An 11879-nucleotide genomic window follows, 5' to 3' on the forward strand; every position below is an offset into this window, starting at 1 on the left:
GAGGCAGGGCACTGGTGTGGGAGACAGGGCTGGTGCAGGAGGCTGGAGCCCGGCAGACCCGGGAGGCTGGACCTGGCAGGGAGAGGTTAGACATGGGGAATGTAAGGCTAAGGGGGTGAGGTGGTAAGGGAGGGGAGGGCTAGAGGGGGACACCTGATCGAGGCCTGGCAAATGGGCAGCCATGGATAGAGAGGTACAGCTCATGGGCAGAGCCCAGGCCCTCGAGGAAGGGACGGGAGTTTGCCTGGGGTGCTGCTTTTGACCTGTTGGCATCCTGCGGGGGAGAGCTGAGCAAGGCTGTGTGTCTAATTGGAGAAGGCGCCCAAGTGCCCAGAAAACACGTTTCTCCAAACCTGAAGCAGCTCCTTATCAAAACAGCCAAACTGTGGAACCACTGGCAAGGGCTGTTCTCAGGCTCTGCGGTGACACGCCTGCCAGGGACCCAGCCCTACAGCACCCCCTCTATGGGTGACGTGACTCCAGCTGGGGGGCAGGCAGTGGCAGGACCCTGCCCTCCCAAGTGCCTGCCTGGTAGGTATTCTCCAGGCTCCGGGAAGTGGCAGGCCCCTCAGTTCCACCTGTGACGGGCACTGACCGCCAGCTCAGCTCACCTACGGGCTGAGGCACAGGGAGTGCGGGAGGTGGGGAGCCTGGGAGCGGGCTGGAGTGCTGGCTGCCAGAGCTGGGGGGCAGCGCCCCCCCCCCAGCAGGAGAGGTAGCCTAACACTTTCTACAGGCCAGTCACAGTGGAAGAAATGAGACAAACACCCCCATACCTGCGGGGCTAGACTTCAGCTTCGGAATGTGACAATTTATTTGGGGAGCAAAAGAGGCTTTTCACTCCTGCTTCCTGGCATTGATACAATATCGAAGAGCAGCAGAACAAACGTACAAGACGAGAGTCATAGGCACAACCCCCCCCCCCCCCCCGGCCCAGAAACAACCGAATCCGGAACAGAACAAAAACCCACACCCGAAACAAGCCGTCTTCTCCCCCGCAGCCTCCGGGCCAGGGGCAGGTGGACGGACCCCTGCGCTGGGGCATGTCCTGCCGACCCCACTAGTTTCCTATCTTTAACCACTGGAGGCAGAGTTTAGCCAGCTGGGAGCTGGATGGTTGAACCACAGACAAAGGCAACAACACTTCATTTTTAAAATGAGAAAGAGAAAAAAGAGACAGCGCCCTCCCCAAATATAGAGCTATATACGTATACTTTATATATATAGAATTCATCCGTGCACAATTCATTAAATGAGCTTTTCAAAAATTAAAAAAAATTATAAGATACATTTCCTTAGGCCTTTGTGTTTTTAAATTAAAACCAACAAAAAGAAATCTCCATCTCCACTCTAGCCCACAGCAGGGGGGGGCAAACTCCCTGTTCCTTCTACGCTGGCCTCTTACGAAGGGTCCCCCGTTAGGCTATCAGCCCCCCTTTGCCTAGCGGAAGCATTGCACACAGTAGGAGCTCACTCACTGTTGGAGTGAGGTGCTGACTCCTTCAAGGGGGGCCCTGCAGGCCTGGGAGGTGGGGTTCTCAGTCCCCATCCAGCCTGTCCCACTTTGGCATCTTGGTGACTGTCAGCAAGATGGGGTCAGGCTGGGAGACGCTCTCCTAGAGTTTGAGGCCTTAATGCTGGGCTTTCTGAACGAGAGGAGATGCAGACAGAAAAAAACAAAAACCTTTAAACACTTTCCTTTTTTTTTTTTTTAAAGTGATTCCTTAAACCATACAAACCACCAAGAGGCTGCCTTGGGCTAGTGCATGGGAGCCTGTGGAGCTGACTGGGGGGGCCGGGCTCCGCTGTCCGGCGTGGGCCAAGTGCAAACCAAACCAAACCAAACCCCCAAAGGTGGGAATGACGGTGTTCACCTGGGTCTCCAGGGGCTAGAAAGGCTGGTGGTGGCCCTGCCTCCACCCCTCACCCCCCAGCTAAGTTTCCTACTCAGGGCTGACCCCTCACTGGGGACCCCTGGCTCAAGGGTAGCCTGCCAGCTCTGTGGTGGCTCCAGGGCCCAGGCCCCGCCATTTAACAGGCTTTAAAAATGTCAAAGGCCAGAGCAGCTGGGCTCTTCATCCCCGAGAAGCAGCTCTGTCTCTCGGAGCCCATTTCCATAAATGGGGTGATTCCTCCCACTCTCCTGCCTCACAGAGGCTGGGGACTTGATCGTCGCCTCCTTCCAGAGCAGAGGAAGTACGGAGCTCATTTTGACCCAGACCCCTTCACAGGGTGAGAGCAAAATGGAGCTGTGGGAGGCTGCAGGCCCAGCCCCACCAACCTCAACCACCACTTATTTCTCAGCAGCTGCCTGGACACCAGCAGTACTTTTACGAAGAGGCCTTGCTCCCAATACACCCATTTCACAGATGGGCAAATGAGGGTCAGAGAAGGGAATGAGACAGGGATGGGTCCCAACTTCCCACCTCAAACCAGAGACACCAGACCTCATCTGTTTCCTATGGCATGTGGGTAAAGAGGAGTGGCATTAAGGGGACATGACCGATGCCCCAACCAATACTGAACATGGGAGATCGGGCTGTGGGGGTATTTCACATATAAAAATAAAGCAAACCAGACTGCAACTTCTGCTTGGTAATTAGGCAAACGGAAAAGCAGCAAGGGGGAAGGGCCCACAGGAGGCTGATCCGTGCAAGTGTGTGTGTGGGGGGGCTTCTGGGACCCTGCTCTAAGCCACCCTGGAGAGAGGTAAGGTGGGCTGTTTGCTTGTGACACCGTGCCCACGCAGGGCCCCCAGGGGAGCTGCCCACCTCAGAGCAGTGTGCATGCGTGCCTCTGCACACACCGAGGTGGGGTGGGGCTGCAAGGCTGGGGTCAGGGGCAGCAACCCACCCACCAGTGGAAAGAGAAGGGGGCAGGCATTCCCTTCTCCCCATGGTTGCCCCTAATCCCTCAGGATCACCACCTAAGAGTCTCTCAGCATCCACAGCTCCTGTCTTCCTGAAGCCTGCATCCCCTACCTGGCCAGTGAAGCTCACGGGTGTCATGGTCTTTGGGGTGATGGGGAGGAAGATGCCCCCCATGGGGTGGTGGAGGTGGGAACCAGATGGCCCAACAAGCTGGCAAAGGAGCGGAGGAGAGCAAGAAACCCAAGTGCACCTACTCACCAGCCTTCCTGGAGAAAGTCACCAACAATGGGTCCTGGCCCAAGAGTGGGACCCTCACTGCCCCCCACGCCAAATCTCAGCTCCATTTGCTTGGTCCTTACATCTTCTGGCTAGTTACCTTGGAACCAGCTTTTATCCTTTCCTTTGAGCGAGGACAGGTGTGGAGTCTGGCCCAGGACAGGAGGGAGGGCCGCTGGCCACAACCCCGGGGCCCCACCCGCTGGGCCTGGGCCTCCATTCCTATCCCAAACATCGCCACCTCACCTGTGCAATCACTGCGTTACCAGTTTTTCTTTAAATATCTCTTTCTCCCCTCCCTCCCCAACCCCATAGGAATCCCACAATATTTTTTCTATTTCTTTTTTTTCCTTTTTTTGTTTTTTGCAAAACTAATTCTTTCACTTTCCTGTCATAAAATCACCTCTGAAAACACAACTTCTTTACAAAAAAAGTCACGAATGACACGGACTCTCAGGAAAACACATTTCTATGGTCTCTGGAAACACCTGTAACTGGCACCCAGGTGGTCGCTCACCTAGGGTGAGGGGTCGGGGGAAATCACCTCTCAGGACAGAGGAGAAAACCAGCCCTTATTTGGGGGGAAGCCAATTGGCACTTGGATGGCCACAGAGCCAACACGAAGGGCAGGTGGGGAGGGGTCCGGGAGTGCCAGCCCCCCAAACCCTCTGAGGGCCCTCAGGGGTGCAGAGGGCCAGGGGCCAGGCTCCAGCTCCTGGTGGGGACACTGAAAGAAAGAGTCCTCCCATTCTTTGTTTCCTAAATGGATTCCCTTTCTGCCTCTTCCTACCGTTTGCCATCACGCTTCTGAGCTGAGACTCCTGTCACCACACATACCAGGGAGCTACGCTGAGCCTCTCGCAGAGCATGCCATTCATGCCAATGAGTGACAGTGGCCCAGGGCTGCCTCCCGAGGCTGCCCCCAAAGTGCACCAGACCCTGGCCCTGTAAACCCCCGTTCTCCTGAACCCAGGCCCTCTCTTCGGTTCCCCCACTTTGGCCTGCCTGTCCTCCCAGTGTCTGGGTTAAAATTGGGGCTTTGGTCTCTGCTACTGGCATGGATGCCTCAGCTCCCTGGCAGCAGCAGGCAAGAAAAGCTGCAAAGGGCACCGGAGGCCTCCTGCTGCTTTGAGCAAGCTGGGCTGTGAGAAAGCCTCAGCGGTCAGAAGCAAGGGAGGGGGCAAGAGAGGCTGGAGACCCTTGAGAACAGTTCCAGGCTTCCTCCTTCTCCAGGAGGAGAGGAAGCTCGGGGCAGGGTCTCCCTCCTCTACTTCAGTCCCCACCATGCCAGGTGTGCAGCCACAGAAGACCTGGCCAGTCAGGCTGACCACCCAGAAGGAGAAGGGCATGGCGGTGCATGTGCCCAGGACACTTGGGACCGGAGGGGTGGCCCAGTTGGTGGCATGGGAAGGTCCAGGCCTTTGACGACCCTATTCTGAGGAACCCTAAAGAGTGCCGCCTGGAGAGTTTGGACCCAGTGCCCAGCGCACATACGGATACACATATACACACACCAGGGGGCGGCAGACGCAAGCGCACAGTTGGAAGTTTCCACAGCAGATTCTTGTAGCACCTTTGGTCGAGAACTGAAAGGGGCCTTTAGATGCTGGGGGCTGTGGCAAGGGGAGGTCCTGCCAGGTCCTCCCACCTTCCAGACAGGGCTTAGTAAAGAGGTGGGTGGGGCCTAAAGGAGTGCTCGAGTCTCCTCCAGAAGTGGACAGAAGACCCATGCCTCTGGGCACTGCCACCCTCACCTCAACCTGTCTGGGCTCTGCTATCCCTGCCCCTCCTGCCCAGGCATCTGGAGGAAGGAAAGGAATGGTACCCAGGCTGGGAGGGAATCTCCTAAGGGGCCCTGTGGCTGCCGGATTAGCACCGAGAGGTCAGATGCTGTGCACGAGCTGGAAGCAAGCTAGGGAGACAGGGTGGGATGTGGAGGAGGCAGCTGAACCCCAGGATCTGGGACTCCCTACAAGTTACCCAGTGGGCCCCACCGTGCATGGGCAGGGAGGGTGCCAAACGATAAGAGGGAGGAATTCCCAGTGCCCTCACCCCACTCCAGCCCTAATCTGGTCCAGGACTGAGCCCCACTGGGCTTCAGGAGGCCCCAACTGCCCAACCCCATCCCGGGGGTCAACACCAAGCCACTGAAAACAAGCAAAGCACAGGCAGGTGTCTGAGGGTGGGGGCAGGAGCAAGAGTATGACTTTGGGCAGGAGGGTCCCCCCAAAGCCCCCACCTTGGTGCAGACCCTCACTTGCTCACCCCACTGCTGCCACTCGCACCTGTGGTGCCTGACACCCCAGCTGCCACCTTCTCGAAATCCTCAGGGTTGCAGAACTCCTTAATAGTGACCGTCAGGAGGTTGCTGGTGACATCGGTGACGACCACATTGGAGCAGGGTGACATCTCAGGGCGCCAGTCCCCAGCCTCTGGCTCGGAGGTGCCGGCAGGCTCAGGGGCAGTGGGAAGTGCCTGGCTGGCAGCAGCAGTGACCTCAGGAGGCGCCCGCTTGCTGGTGGCTGCCATCTCCGGAGAGATGGACAGGTCGAGCACCTCGGGCTCTTGCCAGTCGGGGGCAGATGGGCTTATGGTCTCCGGGAGCAGCTTGGGAGGTGAGTCGTCGGGGTCAGAGGAGGACTGTGGTGCTGGCGAGGGGCAGCCGGAGGAGCTGGAGCTGCGGGCGTCGTAGGGGGCAGAGGGGGCTGCCAGGAGCAGCCCCGGGGCGGTGGAAGCAGCAACGTCAGCCTTGCTGGCTGGCGGGGGCGGGAGAGGGCCTGGCGGAGGCGGCTTATTGTACAGCGCGAAGGCTCCGAACTTCATGTGGCGGATCTGCGTGCGCAGGATGCTCTCACTGAACTTCTTGCTCTTGCCGATGACGCGGTTCCGAGAGGGGACTTTGGGGCGGGCAAGGTTTCCAGCCCCCTGCCCGGCACCGGCTCCACTCGTGCCCTTGTCGATGACCTTCAGGTTCAGGATGATACGGTTCCGCTTGGGCTCCCGAGGCTTTACCTTGCGATTGATGATGCGCACGGTCTCGGAGAAAGGAGAGATGGGTGGGCGCAGGCCAGGGCTGCCCCCCTGGGGGTCTGGGCGAGGCAGGGGGCGGCGGGACATGCGGTGGCAGCGACGGATGTCCTTTTTGAGGCGGTGCACGGCTGCGCTGGAGTGCAGCTTGGGCGAGGAGGCACTGGCGCTGGGCTTGACTGAGAAATGCACATCACTGATGCGGAGGGCCTCAGCCTGGGCCCGCGCCTGCGGGGGAGAGGGAGAGAGTTGATGCGGGTTCAGCTTCCCGCTGCCCTCCTCTCGAGACCCCTGCACCAGCCACTCACACAAATGGTCTCATTAAACCATCCTGAGAGCACTTAGGAGAATCAGCGCTGCTCAGGACCCATCTTAGAGATAAAAGGAACCGGATTCAGACAGGTGAAGCAGGTGCACGAGATCGGAGGGCAAATCGGACCTTCGTCCAGCTCCAGCTCCAAGACTCACACTACCTATGCAAGCTCTGCTATGGGCCCTGAAGACAGACGGGCGGTGGCTGCCCTTGTTGACACAGGAGTGTCAACAGTTGAGACACTACACAGAGAGAACCTTTTGCTCAAAAGTCCCTGACCGACCCTGCTCTGTGAAGGGGGCCAGCCCAGCCTGGCACTCCTCCAGGGACCAATTCTTAGGGACAGAAAGGAGAGGAAGGACCCTCCCTGCTCCACCCTATACCCCAGCCCTAGTGACCTACTTTGCAGTATACCAAATTCCCCGTGGTCTCTCTCTGCCTTTGACCAGGATGCATCTTATTTGGACCTGCCTCCCACCGGATCACTGCCTTTGGTACTGGCCACTTCACAGTCTCTGCACTAAAACGGTGGGGGCAGGGCAGCTGAACAGAGTTCTGTGGGCAGCTGGATACTGGCCCAGGCACCTGGGCCCGGCTTCATCCCAGGTGTGAAACTGGAAAGCCCCAGGGCTCTGCAGCAGCTCACCTGCTATATCATGGAACACTTGGGGTATGGCAGGGCCCCCAGAGACCCCAGGTTCAGAGCAAGGGACTCAAGGCCGTATCAGTTGTCCTCCATGGTCTATCTATTGTTCCCTTACTGTGACAGTACTGATGAGGATGTGCCACCCACTTGAGGCTACAACTATGAACACAGCCTCTACCCAGGAGGCTGTGCTCCTCCGGAAAACAAGTAACAGGCAGTTAGGCTGCAATAGAGGAAATGTGGGGCCAGAGAAGCACAGAGAGGGTCACAGATCCTGGAAGGAGCCTGAGCAGGAGACAGCCCTGGTCCTTCCTGAGTCCAACAGTGCCCCAGGTGGTTGCAGAGGCCCAGGTGGCCTGCTGAAGGGGCACTGCTAAGACATACGGTGGAGGCAGAGCGCCTGGCATTGAAAGGATGCAGAGTAGCCAAGGGATTGAAAGCAATGGCTGGAGAGAGGGTGGAGGTGGATGACTGATCTGTACTCTTCACACATCCCTGGCTCCTGGTGGGGCAGGGGACTCATTAGGGGTAACTGCATTCATCCAGGTGGGAGATGGTAGTGCCAAGAAAAGGGCACATTACCATAGTCTGTGAGCTCCCTGAGAGTGGACCTGTGGTTTGGGGTCTCTTCACCTCACCCACAACAGCACTGGACACTTAACTGACACCTGGGAGGTAGCCTGTATGCTCCTCAGACAAGACTAGGTTGTATTTGACCTAAACTCCCAGAAGAGGTGTTTGCTGACTTACTTGCTGAGTAAGCAAGGATGCCTTCATTTAGATTTGATGTTAGAAGTACACTTTAATCCAACAGGAGGCCCTACCACACACTTAGGGCCTCCAGGGGCTGCTTGGTCAACAATCCTTTCAGCCACTAGGTGGCAGCACACAATTCCCGGCCACCCCCTGCCAGGGCTGCCAGCTCTTCTTGCTCCCAGGCAGCAGAGCCAGGTACTACTGGTTCCCTTACACCCCCTTCCCAGACAAAGGCAGGGGAAAGCCACTGGATTTTCCTTGGCATGGCAAGCAGAGCCTTTTGCAGGTTCAAGCCCGTAGGAGCTTACGGGATCCGGTTCTTTCTGATCCACACCCCCAGGGGGTTAGTGGTTTCCCTCTGCATATTGCCTGAGCCCTTGGACCACTGTAATAATGGTTCTGCCAAAGTCCAGGAGTGATGGACAATCCCTGCGGAGTGGCTAAGAGTGTGGGCAAACCTCAGATCCAGGCTTAAACCCTGGCTCAGTGGGCCCCTGGGCTTCTTTCCCTATCTGTGCAATCATAGCAGAACCCGCCACAGCCACTCCTATGACCATCACTACCTGTTACCTGCTTAGCACAGTGTTTGGCATGGAGCAAGCACTCAATAAAGACTAGATTTATCCATGGGGGGGATGGTGGGTGGGCTTATGAGCAATAAAGTTTTTCTAAGGTATGGTTTCCAAACTTTGTGAGAAATATTTCTTCCTTTATAATCTCTAAATACAGGATGGGGCAAAAGTAGGTTTACAGTGGTGAGTATGAAAGTTTATTCTCGTATTATTATTTATTAATTATTGTATTATTTTCCATTATGAATGGTAAGCCTACTTTTGTCCCATCCTGTACAATTTTTTTTTTTTGAAGGGACTGGTTTAACTTTTCTCCTTCTATTGCCTCTCCAGACTGAAAATTTTTTGTAGGTAGGACCTGGCTCTGCCTGTGATTTAAACATGGCAACCACAGCCAACATGTTTACAGTACTGACCTGGTGACAGGCATGGCCCTAAGGGATTAGCATGTACTATAGACAGCATGAAAGGTTAAAGACCTAGACTCTACTCCTGATACTCTGGGATCGCGGGCAAGGTATTTAACTCATCTGACCTGTTTTCCTGTGTGTAAATGGGGATAATGCAATCTCCTTCCCGGGCTCCTGTTCCCTTCAAAATACTCCCCAGCAGAAAGTGCCGAGTGTAACTGGTTTACTGTACACACTGCCTCGCAGTGGCTCCCAATCATGGTCCTCTCATCTGCCTCTGCAGGCCACCCCTTCACGGTTTCCTGGTGTGTCTGTCATCTTGATCTGTAACCTGACATGTGCTCTCTGAGGGACAGGGTGAGGAACCCGAAAGGATGAAGCCATGAAGTGGGGTGGTGGGACCCCTGAGAGGTCAATTCCTCTTCTGCGCCTTTCTCACTTTTTAAATGGAGAGAATACTCCCCACTTCATGTGGCTGTTGAGAGTATTAAAGGGGATAATCCATGTAGGGGCTCAGCACTGTGTTAGGCCCATTGCCTGCTCAGGAACTAGAACTATTTTCAAAAAGGCATTTCGTGAATCAAGTCATTACTCCCTTCACCACTAGGGGGCGCTCCAGCAGCGCTGAGACGCTGTCATACCAGCCCTTCAGCAGCTCTGCATAAATCCCTCCTAAGCAGCATCAAGGGTTAATTAAGGCTGCTTCATGGACCCCCAAGATGTGTTTAGATCCGGGCCAGGGAGCACAGAAATATGTAATTCTGGAAACCAACACTTCTTTTACTTCTGCTTTAAGCCAAAAGCAAATCCTAATACACAGTCCTTTTGGGTGGGGAGGTGAGGCTGGAGAGGCCCACCCCACTCTCATTGGGCTTTGAGCCTTTTGGATACTTTGGTGATTCTGAGCTCTGCATTCTGCACAATCTCCTCTCTGCAGAGTCCTCACTGCCCTTCCTGTACCAAATGCCACAGAGTCACAGGCTGTCGGGATGGGAAGGTGCCCTGAGGCAATCTTAGCTGTATCGCACAGACTAGTTGCCCAGGGAGGCTCATCAGCAGCCTTGCCTGTCATCTGGAGTCATCTTACCCTCCCTTTTCCAGACTCTGTTCTTTCTCAACAATAAAATAAAATAAAATAAAACCCCAAAAAACTAAGATGGCTTCCTCTGGAGCTAGGTTTCCCTCCCTTGCCAAGGCTAATGTGCTATATTTTCACTCCCCCACTCTCCATCTTCATTAGGGCCTCTAGAAACAGCCAGAGGTAGTGAGAAATTGAGGCTCAGAGGCCTGAAGCCAGGAGCCCAGCCTGGGTTATGAACTCAAAGTGAAGTGATTTAAGGTCAAATTCAAGTTGAATCCCCCCAGTGAGGAGGAAAGGCATGCAGAACAAATCTTGAGAAGCTGGGGGCAGGGAAGCAGGTGGCCCCCAAATGCCTCTTCCTGTTCCCAGATATGAGGGAGACCACAGGGGTTCTAATTCCGGGCAGAGCCCAAGGGGAGATGCCTCAAGGCTGGGGGAGATGCAGGCTCTCAGGTACAGAAGTGACCTCCCTCCACCACCTCAGGTGGGGCAGTCCCCACCTGCTTCATGCACCTCCTTCCTGGAGCCCTGCAGGCCTCCCCAAGCCCTGGTTTTGTCAGCGAGGATTACTCCCCTCCTGGCCCCCAACTCCCAGAGCCCGCTTGCTGAAGCTGGAGCCGGCCGGGGTTCCTGCCAGGGGCTCGTCGAAGGCTCACAACCACCCCCTGCCCAGCTGGGGCCGGTCTGGAAAGGCCCGCCCGCCTGGGCGGCCGCCGATCTGTCCCTCCCTCGCAGGCCCCGAGTGGTGGCGGGGCTAGGGGCCCGAGAGGGGGCTGCTGGGGCTGGGCCAGGTTACCTTCAGGAGGAAAGTTTTGGGTTTGGGTCCCCTCTTCTTGGGCCCATACAGCTCTCGTTCCCTCTCCCTGCGGCGGAGAAACGCAAAAGGTTAAAAAGAGCCCCTTCCCGGGCCCCGCTCCGCGCTGCCCTCCCGGGTTGGCTCCCCCGTTTCCCCGCGCGGCGCCCCAGCCCAGCCTCGGCCCCGCCGCCCCTGCCAGCTTCCCAAACTCACTTCTGCTCGAAGGCTGCGATGAGCCTCGAGTCCAGGATGTTCTCCTCGGGCTCCCAAGTGCTGTACCTGCCGAGTCACACATGCAGAAAATAAAAATGAAAACCAGAGAGGAAGAGGCACGCGCGAGGAGCCAACGCGAGCACCCAGTAAGGGAAAAAAAGGCCCGGCGTCCACTGCCTCCCCTCCCCCCTCGCCCCCGGACCCGGAGACACTCACTTGATGGCCCACCCCTTCCATTTCACCAGGTACTCGATGCGTCCCTGAAAAACAGAGAAGAAAAAAAGGGGAGAGTGGGGGTGGGGAGGATGCGGGGACCGAGGAGGCGGCGGCGCGGGGGTGGGCGAGAGAGCCCGGGTTAGCGGGACCGCTTCGCCCCGAGGGCCCGCGGACCCGGGCAACGGCTGCGGGAACAAGGCGTCCCGCCCCGGGCGGCGGCTCACCTTTCGAATCCTCCGTTTGATGATGGATTCGGCCGCGAAGACCCGCTCGCCCACTGCAGACAGCTCCATCTTGCTCAGCGGCACCCACAGCCCATAATACTCCCTGCTCCCGCGGCCGGTGCTGCACCGCTCGCGCACGCGCCGCAGCGCACAGGCCCCGACGGGCGGACGCGCGGGGGGCGCGCGCTCGCGCTCCAGCTGCGGGCCGTCACGTGACCCTGCGAGCGGGCGCGCCGTTGCCTGGACCTCCCCTTCCCCCGGGGCCGTTGCTAGGGAAAGTGAGCGCCAGCGGGGCGGGGGCGCGCGCTGGCTCTTAAAGGGGCCTCGCCCGGCGGCCGGAGCCGTGGCGCGGAGCCCCGCAGATGCTGGGCTTGTGGGAAGCCGCGCAGCGCAGTCTTACATTTTCCACGCCCCTCTCCATCTTCCCGGCCCCCGATGGCTGACAACTTCTCCCTCCTTTAACCTCACCCCACCCCCCC

General features: G+C 57.3%; 1 protein-coding gene across 1 annotated transcript; it reads right to left on the reverse strand.

Moving 5' to 3' along the window:
* Positions 1-790: 790 nt before the first annotated feature.
* CBX6 (chromobox 6) lies at positions 791-11503 on the reverse strand. Its single transcript, XM_016205290.2, has 5 exons — positions 11401-11503; positions 11177-11220; positions 10961-11026; positions 10748-10814; positions 791-6401 (listed from the first exon to the last, which is right to left on the reverse strand). Exons 1-5 carry the CDS (start codon positions 11467-11469, stop codon positions 5400-5402), a joined length of 1248 nt encoding a protein of 415 aa, XP_016060776.1. The 5' UTR covers positions 11470-11503; the 3' UTR covers positions 791-5399.
* Between the last annotated feature and the right edge of the window lie 376 nt (positions 11504-11879).

The sequence above is a fragment of the Miniopterus natalensis genome, chromosome 2 (assembly GCF_054644295.1).
Source record: "Miniopterus natalensis isolate mMinNat1 chromosome 2, mMinNat1.hap1, whole genome shotgun sequence".
Taxonomy (NCBI): domain Eukaryota; kingdom Metazoa; phylum Chordata; class Mammalia; order Chiroptera; family Miniopteridae; genus Miniopterus; species Miniopterus natalensis.